Source organism: Xyrauchen texanus, chromosome 15 (genome assembly GCF_025860055.1).
Source record: "Xyrauchen texanus isolate HMW12.3.18 chromosome 15, RBS_HiC_50CHRs, whole genome shotgun sequence".
NCBI lineage: Eukaryota > Metazoa > Chordata > Actinopteri > Cypriniformes > Catostomidae > Xyrauchen > Xyrauchen texanus.
In genome coordinates, this window is record NC_068290.1 from 17,728,100 (window position 1) to 17,743,257 (window position 15,158).

Consider the following 15,158-nt stretch of genomic DNA (forward strand, 5'->3'; position numbering starts at 1 on the left):
AAGGGTTTTGTTGGCAATTGATGGTCTATGTATTCCATTTCAAGTGTGTAGTCCATCAATAGGCCGAGGTGATGCAGGCAGAGATCAGTGAGGTACATCGCAGTTCAACCTGGCCGGTACTTTCGGTGAGGTTCGGTGTGGTCCATCCTAAATCCTAAGGTTCAGGCAATGGCATATGAAGTATCCCATGTCTTATGGTTGGAGTTGGCATCAGTTCATCCTCTGAAGTTCATCGTAATAGACAGAAGTGATGTTTGGCTGGCACCGGCTGCATCATGTTAATTTATAAAAATACAATTATTCATTATTAGATCACGTTAGTTCATATTTCATTAACTAATGTTAACATATGGAGCTTTCAATATTAAACGTTTATTATTTTTCTAAAATTAACATTGGCCAAGATTAGTAAGTGCTGAAAAATTGTTGTTCATTGTTCATGTTAACTAATGTTAACAAATACAACCTGTAAAGAGCTACCATAATATTTACTGCAATCAATAGAATATTAGTTGAGCAAATTATTTCAAAATGATGATATGGTTTATGATTTTAAAATTCTCTCATCATTTACTCGCCCACATGTTAATACGTTTCTTTCTTCTGCTGAACACAAATTAAGATTTTTATAAGAATATCTAATTTCTTATTTAGAAGAATCCCTTTGTAGGTCGATACAATGCGAGTGAATGTTGACCAGAACTCCAAAAATTGGTCTGTTGGTCTGTTTTCATTCAAAACCAACTGGATCGCTTCAGAAGACATTGTTTAAACCACTGGAGTCATATGGATTACTTTTATGCTGACTTTATCTCCTTTTTGGAGCTTCAAAGGCCTGATCACCATTCACTTGCATTGTATGGACCTACAGAGCAGAGATATTTTTCTAAGTATCTGCTTCTGTGTTCTGCAGAAGAAAGAAAGTCATACACATCTGGAATGGAATAAGGATGAGCAAATGATGAGAGAATTTTCGTTTTTAGGTGAACTATTCCTTTAAGGGGATAGAGACACAATCTAAAATTGTGTTTAAAAAAAGTTGCTTTCCATGCAAATTTTATTTTAATAGTTTGCAAAGCATGCTATTTGTGCTACTAATGCTTTAAATCCATGGGACATTGAAGTGTACTATATTTGCAGAAAATGCACACTGTTTCATGCTCCTTACACAGGATCTTTACAGTTCATTGATAACATGCAGTATTTCATAGGCCTGTGGGACTGACTCTGATAATCTGATGCCTTTCCACAGGAGCTCCGTGAGTCTAAACGCAGGCACGAGTCACGTATGGTGGAGATAGACAACCCCCGTCATCTGGATTTGGAGAGTAAACTGTCCGAGGCTTTGGCTGAACTCCGTGCCCAACACGAAGAGCAGCTTTGCATCTACAAAGAGGAGATTGAGAAGACATACAACTCCAAGGTAACACAACAATAAAAGAGAGAGCCGTCAAATGTGGTAGATGTCGAAATGACTGTGATCTTCTATTTCACCTTAATCCCCCTGGAGGCACCTGGTCAAATAAAGGAACCGGCCCACACTTTATACATATTTGCTGACTGATCAAGTGCCAGCAGTATTTGTTGAAAGGTTTTAGGTTCAAAGTTATACAGCATATCTGTCATTTAATAGTAATGCTGTTGTTGTGTGTGTAGCTGGAGAATGCTCGTCAGTCGGCTGACAGGAACAGTCACTTGGTTGGAGCCGCCCATGAGGAACTACAGCAGACACGTTTGAGGATAGAGGGTGTGACCTCTCAGCTCACTCAACTACAAAAACAGGTACACACACATACATACATTTCAAATATGTAACCCCCTGGTTACAGTTGCTTACTCAGACAAACTGTACATAAAATCTCATAGGAATCAATTGGTGATTTCCATTAATAGTGAAATTTTCAGTAAAATCTGCTTGTACATGGTAAAATGTATTCTTACATGGGCTATGATTGGTCTTCTTACTTAAAAATAAAAACTATTTTCATACTGATTTGAAATTGGTCCTTTTGTTCTTGCATCTATTTATCCATTTAAATTGCATATTACTTTCAAGCTCTCTCCCTTTCTCACTCTGTATCCAACTTTTTTAACCAACTATCATTTCCCAAAACTTTATTTTGCTTCCTTGGAAGTATTGTTTTATCTTAAAATACAAATCTTATTTATGTCTGCTCTTACAAAGTCTAAAAAAAAATTCTTAAAATATTATTTTAAGAAAATTAATCACAGGCTTGCACAAGGATCTCTCGTAACATTCATTTACTTTAATAAAATGTAATGGTTGTGTTGTTGTCTGTTAGTTGGCTTCTCGAGAGGCCAAGATCCGTGAGCTGGAGGAGGCTCTGTCCAGAGAGAGGGACATCATGCGTCGTCGTCTTGATGAGAAGGAGAAAGATATGGCTGAAATGAGACAGCGCATGCAGCAGCAGCTGGATGAGTACCAGGAGCTGCTGGACATCAAGCTGGCACTAGACATGGAGATTAGTGCCTACCGGAAACTTCTGGAAGGCGAGGAGGAGAGGTAAGAGATGGGATTTAACTAACATTGCACGAGCGCTACATGGAATAAACCAAGAACAGAGTTACCATTGTTATGAGAAATTAGAGAATTTTAAAATAGAATTTTCTAGGCTTGGAAACTTGGTGTGAACTCAGTTACACCAAAATCTTGCCAAAAATAATGTGTTTTTGAGTTCGTTTCAGTGTTTGTAACAGCTAGCTGGGGTGAACTTCTTACCAGCTACTAAATACCTTCTTACTGTCATTGTCCACATCATGAGAAGGTGTGACCTGAAGCTCCACCTACTTTGAGACCGAAAGCTAATTCTGTTTACGTTATTCAGTCAGTCAAGATAAGTCAACAAGAATACACCGGCGTACAGAGTTATTAGCGAGCTGGTGCACCATGTCATGCAATTTTTGTAATTGTTTGTTTAATTAGTCTACAAAAGGAATCAAATCTTTTCAAGTACTCATAAGTGCCCATTCACTCATGTGCCATCTGCAGTGAAAGCCATTCTCATATCTGTCCAAATTAAAATATGTCTCTCTTATCGTCATTCTTTTCTCTGTATTCTGCCCATTAACACTCTCTTATACGCCCATCTTTGCAATAGTATCGGTGTTATCATAAATGACAATAACAGTGTAATTGGTGTCAATTATGTCCACGTTTAGCTTGTTAGCACATTAGCATCATGAATTCATAATGTAAACAAGACAAATAGCACATTAGGTACTGCATATATTACTTTAAATCATCATTGAGTGGTTAAAACAGCTTCTTTTACTGACCCTCATGTGAATTATACTCGTAAAATTAGGCACTAAGTCATTGATAACACATTTTAATGTCACATTAGTAAAGGTTTTACTGAGCATCCTCATGTTTAAATGTACTTCTAAACGGCTCCGATGTGGAAGATGTCTGAATGTTTGCAAAGACTTTACCTTTGCTCAGCTGTTTCAAAATAATTTTTACTCCTGAACGAAGAATAACTTGTATAGAAGTATATCGTGGGCCTTAAAACCATAGTGATCTGATTTGTTAGTGAATTTTTTTTTTTTTTTAGTCAGTTCATTCAATGATTTTCTGACACACCCAGTTCAGGTATTGGGCTTGGTGTCTCCACTAACAAGCTGATGAGTTGAATCGGGTGGGGTGGGGTGGGGGGGGTCAAAAAGTGTGAGAACCCTGAAATAAACGTAACAAAACTAAACGACACACACACACACACACACACACACACAAAAGTAGACAAGCAGCTCACTACCATAATTACATGGAGAATATGATCTTTAAATCCACCCTATCTCTCTGTATAGGCTGCGCCTCTCTCCTAGTCCACCTCCTGTGCGTAGTGTGACAGTGACCCGTACCTCTGGTTCTGGTACTCATGCTCACACACGTGTGGTCCAGAGCAGCTCCAGTCGCACCTCTTCCGGAGCCAAAAAGCGCCGTATGAACGATAATGACAGTGATGCCTCCAGTGTGGTTGGTGGAACCGTCACACGCACACGCGTTTCCCAGCAGGCCTCTGCCAGTGGCCGTGTGACCGTGGATGAAGTGGACATGGAGGGCAAATATGTCCGGCTCAATAACAAGTCTGACAAGGTGAGAAAAGAAGGATAACTGCTGATAGAAAGACTTTGGTGAGAACCAGTAAAAGGGTATTTCTTCTATGGGAATTTTTATGTCTCAGAGGTTTAATTTTTTTTATCAAAAATAGCAGATTTCAACCTTTTTGTTTTCTTTTTAGTTATATGAAGGTTGCATTACAACTGTAATGGAAACTTATAATCAGGTCTTCATTATTTATTTTTGCTACTTTTCAAATGCCTTTTATGTATAGATTTTATGGTTTTATCCTTGTCCAATTACATTGTGTGTATTTAGCAAACATAGGTTTTGAAATAAGCCATAGTAGGTCAAGGCACTCTTATGATTTTTAAAGGGGTCATGACATGCCTTGCTTTATTTTTTTTATATGTTCATTGAGGTTAACTTATAATATTAGTAAAGTTCCTTGCACCAAAAAAAACATTAATATTTTTGTGAAACATGATCATTTGCCACCCTTATTTGGACCCTTTGTCAGATACGCTTGGTTTTGATGCTGCTTTAAGACTTGACAGTAAATGCCCACTGTTCTGATGGGCTCTCTGTTCTTGACTGACCTGCACTATTTTTTACTTGCCATCTCACTGCTCACTGCTACTGGCCGTGCTACAGAAGTGATAATGTAACGTAGGTGTTGATGTGTTGTGGAGGCAATCAGATGCAAATGTGTACCACAGTGTGACATCACAATGTGGAGGAAGAAAATAATTAGTTGTTTTGGCAGCTTGGTTTCAACAAATGCTCTTTTTGCAGTGAGAAGCAAGTTTTTAAGTTCCGAAACAGTTTGTTTTTTTAATAGTACAATGACCTCTTATATGTCAAAACACCAAGGAAATTTGATTCCTCATTGCTTTAAAATTTAATTTTCACCACAGAATGCTACCAAACCCTATACATAACTTGAGATGTGGTGCAAACATTTGTTGGTGTACAAAAAATTAGAAAATGACAGAATGCTCCTGTTATTCATGCATATTCATGGTTAGGCATTGTTAGTTGACAAATAAACTAGTGAGAGTGTGAAAAGTATGTTTTAAGACAGTTTATGTTCTAAATGTCTTCAATTAAATAACTCATAGTTGAAGAAACTTTCAAAGAATAATGTAACATTATAAACCCATTTTGCTTATTAAATGAGTTTTCTTTCTCTAACCAGGATCAAACTTTGGGACACTGGCAGGTGAAGAGGCAGATTGGTTCCGGCACTCCCATCATCTACAAATTCCCTCCGAAATTTACCCTGAAGGCAGGGCAGACTATCACAGTACGTGATGATTTACATATGCAATAATCACCAGTGTTTACATTTCTGACTCACTTCAGTGCGACATGTGGCTCACTCCAGACTCTCACTCTTTCTGCTGTCAGATTTGGGCTGCAGGAGCTGGTGGAACCCACAACCCTCCATCTGATCTGGTATGGAAGACTCAGAACTCATGGGGTAGTGGAGATATTTTCCAAACCACCCTCGTCAGTGCCAGTGGGGAGGTGAGATAATGTTAAACAAATCATCCAGCATTGTTGATGTCCATATGGATTCATCAACATCTTATCGAATACAGTTTAATGTGATTTGAGGCGGAGGTGACTAATTTGCCTCCCGCTTTCTCTGTTTCTTCGTTTCTCCAGGAAATGGCCATGAGGAAGGTCACACGTACTCTATACCAGGATGATGAAGATGATGATATGGTGAATAGTTATTTGTATTTTATTTATACAATTTGTTTTAAAAATATATTTTAATTTTGCAAGATTTCAATTAAAACATGGGTCCATAAAAGGCACTATAAAATCACTTGACACGCATGTACTGTGTTGACAGTATATACTATCACTTTTTATGTTTCATGTGAAGAATCTGGGCAGTCTGTAATTTACCTTCTTTATATAAAACCAATAAAAAAACAGTTGATCGCATACAAAAAAGAAAATACTCGCTGAGCTACCCAGGTCCCCAAAACAAACATTTTGATTTCATGTGGTCTTTAAGATTCGGATTAATTCCTGTACACCCAGATCTCAAGTGAACACCTCATTTCAACTCAGCATCTTCCTCAAAGAACTTGTTCTAGTGTAGTACTTAATCACTGTGGTCATAATCGTATTTCTTCCCCAGATCTATACTTTTGTTAAAGGCTTTGTTTGGGATTTGTTTGGGTGTGGCCTTTCCGCAATGATTCATCGCAGTAAAATGAACTGAGACTTGCCAGCGCAGACTTTTTCTATAATACGTTCTCGGTCTTTGTTGTCTCTCTTGTTCACTGCTCATTGTCTCCCCCTGCAGGCCGCCCATAGCACATGCGGAGATGGTGAGTACAACCTCCGCAGTCGCACGGTGGTCTGTGGCTCCTGTGGCCAGCCATCAGACAAAAACAGCACCTGCGTGTCGGCCAGCTCAGGAGTGTCAAGTGCGTCTCGCTCATTCTGCAGTGGAGGAGGGCTGCCTGAAGCGTTTGTGTCTCCCTCACACTTCATAATGGGCAACGACAAGCGCAGACTGGTTTGTTTATTGTTTTTTTCTAGTTTTTGTTAGATGACTGATATCGTTTGTGTGTTTGTGTGTGTGTGTGTGTGTGTGTGTGTGTGTGTGTGTGTACATTTATATACACTACAACACTTTGAATTTTCAATTTTTTTTTGTTAAAATTATTAAAATTGTAATCATATTATATTATACAACATCATAACATCTTAATTATTATTCTAATGTTTAATTAAAGTCCATTAAATACTTTAATTTTACTTATTTTTTATTTAAAGTGGTCATTAAATGTTTTCTGAGAGATTTCACAATAATTTTTATTATAAAGCTGGTCTAGAATCATTAATTAATTAATAAATAATTATAATAATTAATGAGTGTTTTTTTTTTCCTTCTAATTTTTTCCCCCTTAATTTTAGATAATTTTTTTGAGAAAATTATAATAATAAAAAAAGGTCTGCAGCAGTCTTTATTTACTTTATTTACTCTCTTAATTTATAGTTCTCTCTTTTCTCTTTTTTTCCCCAGATTGGACCCAAATCAGAGAACTGCTCTATTATGTAAACCAGCTGTTTACAGCCCTGACGTCTATCCTATCACATGAACCAGGAAGAATTTGTCCCTTTACTAGTTATTTTTCTTCTTATTGCATTATATATTTTGTATTTCTTATTTTATATTTCATAATCTGTGGGGTAGATTTTTGGCTTTTGTATGGCTAAAGGCTTCATGGCAGCTTGTATGCTTTAGTTTGAGAATTGTATGTACCATGCTAATTTAATAGATATGCATGTTGGCCTGACAGCAGCTGCAGAATAACCGTACTGTACTCAGGGAGAGAGGTGAACAGAGCATCTCACACTCATACCATAAGCTCTCCATGGCAATGCTGTCAGAATGCAACACGCACAGTCAAGAAACCCTCTTCATTACACTACGGTCATTTATTGTACTGTACAGCCATACCACAGGCTGATTATATAGCTTACAAGAATAAGAAAACATACTTCAGTTAATGTAATGCAGAAATTAGGTTCCACTTTATACAGTATCTGCTGTCCCAAACTTCTGTTAAATCATGCAGTGAGTACAGGTTTACACCTAATTAAGTTTTATGGTATTTTCCTGCTACCTCTTGCAGTCATGTGTTCTAGATTATGTGTACCTACTAAAGGGAAGCATACATTATATCATCAAAAGAACAAGCACTGTTATCAATTATGTACACCAATAGAAAGGACTTATACATTTACAGTAGAGCTGAATGTCAGAATCATGTAATTCTATGCAGTTCTGTTACAGTGAGACTACAGATGCTCTGGAAGGAAAACTATTTTGTAGAGTTGCACACATGAAGTGGTACTATGTGTCTTGCAGGCCCTGACAAGACTTTAGTATAATCATGTCTTATGCAGTAAAAGTTAAGAGAGGTTTTTGTCAGACTTGCAGCTACTATAAAACTTCTAATCCAAAGAAAATCTTAGCAATTGTTTGTAATTGCCAAGTTGACAACATTTAAACAAAACCTGATTGATTGTTTTAGTTGTTAATCTTGTGAAGTTTACATATAGAGAAAACATATTTCTGATGTATTATGTTACCAGAGTATCATGTTGTGTTTAATGTACTGAGTACTAAAGAATAATTGCAAATTATGCAGGTTTGAGATTAAGTTTTGTGTTTGGCCCTAGAGGCAGAATATTTGAAAATGCTAACTAAATGAGCACCGTCATTGCCTGGTTTAACTGCCTTTTTTTTTTTTCCTCCTTCTTTTCTTTTTTACATTTGCACTTGAAATGTTTGAGTTTAGTTGAAACCTAATTTACATTTACACTAAAGCCTCTGTATTTGTGATTTCTCTATGGACTGAGTGTTGATTTGCTCTAGTCTCTCCTCTCTTTCAGTTTTTGTTCAAGTTCCTCTTCTGGACAGCTTTTAGGCTTTAGTTATCTGAATAATCTTCTATTACCATCATTACAGGTAAAACATATTGTCTGCTTTTGAAAGGTCCTGTCCTTTTAGGGCAGAAGGAGAGGTTCTAAATTGAGAATCAAATTGCTTACAACGGAAAGGAAGGCAGATTTGGTTTCAGAGAGCTGGGACAGGAATATCATGCATAGTTTTTAAAGTCTCCTTTCATTATTGAAATACAATTTACAGCATAAAAACTGATCCTAAATACAGCTCACAAGAAAGAGGACTGGATGTTGCTGGCAAATTAAAAAATTGTATTGTATTGCTTTGCAAAGCTTTAGGTTGCTTCACGAGAATTTTGAATATTATATCTATTTTTTTCTACTTATACTTAAGAATTGTGGTTGTCTGTATCTCTACTTAAATACCCATTGTCGTTATTGTAATAAGCCATATTTTTTTTTCTTTTTCTTTTTTTAAACCAATACCCGATTTCACTTTGTAGTGATAGGTGGAATCATTCAATTTGACTGTTGTATACCAATGTTTCTGAAAAGATAATTTTCTGTTAGATTACATTTTCATTGTGAAACAAAAAGGTTTAAACAATAAGATCATGTCAGAAAATGAGAAATCTTTTTTATTATATATATATATATATATAAAGATATTTTGTTAGATGGCTAATTTCATGAAGGTTTTGTAAAAAAAAAAAAAAGAAAAAAAAATCTAACAGACTGCAGGGCTTTAATTTTTGTTTCTTTGCTTCCTCAGATTTTGTAATGCTTGTTTGACATTATCATTTACTGTTTTGTGAGGAATTTCATAATTGATGTAAAACCTGAGCGCCTTGTTATAAACTGTGCCTTGAACTTATTCAGTTAAAACAAATAAAGCCTTTTCAAATGCTTTCTAGCTTAATATAAAGAACTGTCATGTTTTGCGCCTTTTAAACTTTTAAAAAAATTTTTATTTAAAGAGAGCTCAGCAGCGCTCTTCTGTTTTAGCACAAATCTCATTAAGGACGGGACAGCACAAGTAGAATGTACGGAAATGCTTGCAAAGCTATGCTTTAAATGTTGAAAAGCCCATAGCAATAACATGTCAAGATATGTCCCGAGACTGTGTACAGTACATGCTGCGTTTGTTGTGGAAATGTGTTTTGTATGCAAAGGCATCATTTGAATGAGGTTAAATAATTAGCTGTTCTGATGGTTAATGGGACTTTGTTTTATCATAAGCATGGATGGAGTTTCAATGAAAAGCCAGACTAGGCTGTGTTTGTTTGATGAAGGTTTAAATGTAGTTGGGGGTTGGGCCTCAGGGTTAGTAGGGTTTGTCTGCTGCATTAGCCAGTGTTTTTAGTTAGTTCAACAGCCAAAAATTATGATATTCTTGTACAAGTGGTGCATGAAAACTTTGATTTTTATTTACATTATTTACAGTTTTTATGGTTGCATTCAACTCACATTCAAAGAAAACTTTCAATGCTCTATTTTACAAACTCATCTGAAGCTTGTTCTGTAGCTGTTACTAATTATGTTGTCATTTACAACCCTGATTACCAGATTATTTAAAAACATGAATAACATTTTAAATGTTAAGCTATGTAACAGTTAAATGCTCTCAAAGGAGACATTTTTGTCCCAAGAACATTTAACGTTTGTTAGTGTTGTCCAATAGATGGCAGTGTTGTGCAGTTGTGGTGACAGTCACTGGTTTAAGCTCATTTTTTCCATCCATTCATACACTCATCCATCTGTTATGAGCAACATTTGATAATCCAGTTCATAAAACAGGCATCAAACTGACTCTATTGGCAGTGAATTCAGACCCGTGTCGGGGAGGGGTTAAAGGTCATAGGTCAAAGACCACATCCTAGTACCTGCCCTGTTTTAGAAAAAAAAACGATGTCTTTAAATGTAAAGTTTATAGAGATCAGTGGATCAGTCTCCGTGGCGATGGAGAGGGTGGTCTCCGCACAGGGGGTAGGTCATAATGTCCAGGGATGTGGCTGTTGATTGGCAGATCATAGTGATTCTGAGGCTCCTGCTCCAGAACATTGCCAAGGGAACTGTGTTCTAAAATAAAGTGAACGTAAATAGTTTAAACACTGAACCAGATATAAAACGGTAAACACAACCTATGATGTTATACCCAAACATGTGTCATGATACATAATCAGTGCTTATGTCAATACTAGAGAGCACATACACTTTTAAACATGGCAAAAATTAAATTTCATCCATCATCTTGCATTATTTAAAGGGAAAGTGACATTCCAAACCTGTATGACTTTCATTCTTCTGTGGACAACAAATGGAGAATTATCTAGAAGAATATCCAAGCTGCTCAAGTTGCTCCACACATATAGTGGATGGAGAACAGAGACAGCCATGGTCACCATTTGCTTGTCATTTTATGAAGATAATAAAAACAGCTTTAACATAATGCTTAATGCATTTTACAAAAAAAAAACTTTTGTGTTCCATTAATGAGCGAAAGCCCTATGGGTTTGTAACGACACGAATGATGATGACAATTTTGCCTGTTTTGGGAAAACATTTCCTTTTATAAACCTCTTAAATCCTTCAGTCTAGATAAGAATAGTATCAGATGAAAACCTTCAAATTTTCTGATAAGAAAAGATAAAAACGACAAATAAGGAGCTGTTCAGATCAAACTCATTCTTGCACTAAAGAAAGCTAGATGCAATGCAATGAATAGAGCTGAAACAGGTGTCTCGAGACGTGATTTCAAAGTTGAAGTTCTTTTTGAACTACTTCAGGGTGTCTTAAATGTGCAGAGATGCTGAAAACAGTGATGTCAAATTCATGTTTACATAAGGCTTGGGATTTATTGCATTTTATTTGCATTTTTTAGATATAAATACGGTTGCTCGTTTCACAATAGTCTTTGTCTTTTCAAACATATTTCTCTACACAATTTGGTAGTGAATGGCAGGGTTAATTAAAGTTGTTAGTGCACCGGACGCATCTGGCAGATGACTTGGCGCACTCTAAAATTCAAAACAATTATTTTCTATTAAGGTATGCACACACAATATATCATCCATTATTAAATTGCATGAATATTGGCTTGCCTTGCTCAACTTGCATAGTTTTCTAATACATTCAAACAAAATCATTATCAAAGGACAGATTATTTACTCTAGTCATTACTGGACGATTTATTGCGTATAAGTATCTTTCATAGAGTCTACACAATGTATTTTTTAAGTTACAAGTATGTTGTTTTGTGGTTTGACGGCTTGAATAAAAGTACTTCAAAGCTACATAAAGACAAATCGCATATTAAAGTAACCATTTCTAATCATTCAGTTTGGAAAGTTACACAAGTTTCATACACTAACCTGCAAACGTATCAACGGCATGTTGTTAATTCTTAAAGAAGTACAAAAACCTTCGTAACTTTGGACTGTCATCAGCTTGTAATGTGTATGGGATATCTACGCCTATCCTACGGCTTCATTAATGTTATGTTAGGAACCTTTGTGGTTTCCCAAAAACGGACTCAGAATAAATGTGTGAATGGCCCTTAAGGCTACCTCTGCATGACAGAGTGGTGGGGTTCATCACAGGTGGACTGATTTCAGTGTCGGATCTCTCCTGAGGCATCGCAGATTTCATCTCCACGTAGCTGCTCTCTGGAGGACACGGTGGCAGGCCAGGAAGATCTTTGATGGTGGCGTATGGGTTCTCGCTGTTCAGAGAGCTGCTGCTAATTGCCACACTGGAATCCTTCAACACTGCAACCACAACAATGGCTGTTAGGGAATGTATGACACAGCTGAAGAATGGCTACATATTGTAAACCATGTGTGTAAACCACTTTCACCTTTGTTGTAGTGCTCCCCAAGAGTAGCGCTATAGCTGTAACTCCGATCAATCCCAAAAGCACCTGCAAACCAATAAAGACCACATCCAATTGACACAGCCATAATTTAGAAGTCAACTGTTACTTAAATTACATTTTTTCACAGGATCTATTTACCTGGAACTTTAGGTGGCTCCTGATGTTTCCAGCCTGGAGGAAGAGTAGCATTGGTGTCTGCCCCAAACAGACCACTCCTCTCTCTCTCCATGTTCTTCAGACTGCAGAAGAGCTGGTTGTTGGTGTTCTGTCAAATAATGGGAGACAAAAATTAAACTATCTGTGCTAATCTGACAAGAAGTGTATGTCACTCTGGATAACAGGTTTCTGGACATCTTTGTTTATCAAGGCATGTTTATTTAAATAGCACGTTTCATACACAATGATACACAATGGTAATTTGAAGTGCTTAACTTAATCAAGAGAACAGAAATTAAGACCCAAAATAATCGATTTTAAAATCTTGAAAGAGCAAGAAATAAAATAAAAAAGAATAAATAGAAAGTAATAACATTTTCATTTAAGAATGTATTAAAATAAATCAAATCGTACATATGAATATAATCAATCAAACATGTAATCAATTATTCTACTTACAGATATAGTTAACTACACTGCAGCACCTAGTACTGGTGAGAGGAGGTAATTGACATGTTCAGAGGCATAACAGCAATTATATTAAAGGGATAGTTCACCCAACAATTAAAAGGCTCTCATCATTTACTCACCCTCATGCCATCCCAGAAATGTATTTTATTTCTTCAGTAGAACACAAACAGAGATTTTTAAAAGAATATCTCAGCTATGTAGGTCAATATAATGCATGTGAATGGTGATAAGAACTTTATAGGTCCAAATGCATATATTCAGAAGCGATATGATAGGTGTGGGTGAGAAACAGATTACTATTAAAGTTATTTTTTACTATGCATCTCCATTTTTACTTCCACATTCTTCTTTTGTTAATAGTGATTTGCATTATTGTGTATATCGCCACCTACTGGGCAGGGAGGAGAAATTATAGTAAAAAATGACTTAAATATTGATCTGTTTCACACCCACACCTATCAAATCACTTCTGAAGATATAGATTTAACCACTGGAATCGTATGGATTACTTGTATGCTGCCTTTATGTGCTTTCTGAACCTTCAAAGTTCTGGCCACCATTCATTTGCATTGTATGGACCTTCAGAGCTGAGATATTCTTCTAAAAATCTTAATTTGTGTTCAGCAGAAGAAAGGAAGTCACACATCTGAAATGGTATGAGGGTAGGGCTGGGTATCGAGTTCGATACAATTTAGGCACCGACCGAATTGCCAAAATGTCTTGTCGTTCGGTACCAAATTTCGATACCTAAGGGGTTAATCTCATCAACGTCAGTGATAAGCATGAAGCATGCTAGATGTGCCCAAATCTAAAAGTGCTGGTATCAGAAAATGGTTTAAGTTCCAGGGCTGAGACAGAATGTTATAAGTAACATTGCTAACACTGTTCTACATTACAGAGAAACTGTAACAATGAGCCTTTAAAATATAATTTTTTTACAAGCGCACACACGAAGCGAGCCGCAGCGACACAGGCAAAAGCGGTAATGGTTCTAAATGTGTCGGAAATACCAGCAAGAGACTGTCTGAACATTTAGTTAATTTACAGAGGGAAATGCACATTCGGGTTGAGCAAACAGACGATGATCTCGGGATCAATGATGGTCAGAGTGATCGGCAATAGCTGATGCCTTTGACCATGTCATGGTGATATTTGGCTCATTTTCCCATTAATCTATTAAATTATTATTATTATTATCAAATTAATATAACAAATTATATGCCCGTAGACACAAAACACGTGTTTGAAGAAACACTCTTTATTATATTATTAAGTACAGATGACAGAAAGGCCGTATATGTGCATGTATGACGCGCTGATACAGGTGCAGTTGTGCCTTGAGGTTTCCGATGTAATTGTATATACAATATATATATATATATTGTGAAGGAGGGAACTAAACAAATTTATTCACACACATGATATATTTTCCTGGATAACGAAATACGGGTAGAGAATGCACGGATGAAACTTCTTTGCCAGAGAGATGTGCACAACTGTTGTAAAGACATTTTAAATGCCCTTAATTTTTTCCAGTTTTATTTGAAATTTTAGTTACAATAAATATAAAATAAATTAAAATAAAGTTTGAAATGAAGGTGTCTTACTTTATTGTATAAGCTTAAACCTAACCCTGCTTAATGAAAATGATCCCATAGTATCACCTAGCATCCAACCAGCGGTTGTCGATTTATTTTTATTTTTTTTGGTATCGGTATCGATATCGAAAAATGTTTAACGATACCCAGCCTTATATGAGGGTGACTAAATTATAAGAGAATTTTTCTTTTTGGATAAACTATCCCTTTAACAATATTTCAATCATACGCACATGTTTTTATCAGTGCTATTTAAAAGCTATGATCGTATTTCTCACCTTGATGGGCCGCTCCTGGTTGTTGGGCAGGTGTGGCAGTGGAGGTCTGTTCTGAGAGAGTGTGTGGTAACTCGGGTTTGAGTAATAGTGATGGTAGCTGTGCGGTACATCTATAAGATGAAAAAATATTTTTTTATTAGACAAAAATGTTCATGGTTTTTAATCTGTTTAATAAAAATAATCCTGAATAAAACATTTAAAAGGATAGTTCACCCAAAAATTTAAATTCTGCAATCATTTACTCATTCTAAATCCATATG

The 15,158-nt window shown here is 36.3% G+C and overlaps 2 protein-coding genes across 4 annotated transcripts in view; one reads left to right on the forward strand and one right to left on the reverse strand.

Annotated features, from left to right (window-relative positions):
- Positions 1–9,449, forward strand: part of LOC127655921 (lamin-A-like) — a 30,153-nt gene extending 20,704 nt beyond the window's left edge. Inside the window, exons 5-13 of the mRNA XM_052143991.1 lie at positions 1,253–1,423; positions 1,657–1,782; positions 2,304–2,524; positions 3,829–4,117; positions 5,280–5,387; positions 5,492–5,611; positions 5,753–5,812; positions 6,408–6,623; positions 7,134–9,449. Coding sequence (XP_051999951.1) covers positions 1,253–1,423; positions 1,657–1,782; positions 2,304–2,524; positions 3,829–4,117; positions 5,280–5,387; positions 5,492–5,611; positions 5,753–5,812; positions 6,408–6,623; positions 7,134–7,169 — 1,347 coding nt within the window. The 3' untranslated portion in view covers positions 7,170–9,449. The remainder of the gene's footprint in view (positions 1–1,252; positions 1,424–1,656; positions 1,783–2,303; positions 2,525–3,828; positions 4,118–5,279; positions 5,388–5,491; positions 5,612–5,752; positions 5,813–6,407; positions 6,624–7,133) is intronic.
- A 300-nt stretch (positions 9,450–9,749) lies between these two features.
- The window catches only part of LOC127655914 (platelet endothelial aggregation receptor 1-like), a 76,948-nt gene continuing 71,539 nt past the window's right edge, over positions 9,750–15,158 (reverse strand). Inside the window, exons 20-24 of one of the 3 annotated variants that reach the window (XM_052143979.1) lie at positions 14,899–15,008; positions 12,534–12,660; positions 12,378–12,440; positions 12,088–12,288; positions 9,750–10,600 (exon numbers count right to left, since the gene is read on the reverse strand). In XM_052143979.1, the coding sequence (XP_051999939.1) occupies positions 10,458–10,600; positions 12,088–12,288; positions 12,378–12,440; positions 12,534–12,660; positions 14,899–15,008 (644 nt within the window). In that variant the 3' untranslated portion in view covers positions 9,750–10,457. The remainder of the gene's footprint in view (positions 10,601–12,087; positions 12,289–12,377; positions 12,441–12,533; positions 12,661–14,898; positions 15,009–15,158) is intronic. The other 2 variants (XM_052143977.1, XM_052143978.1) reach the window with 2 other exon arrangements.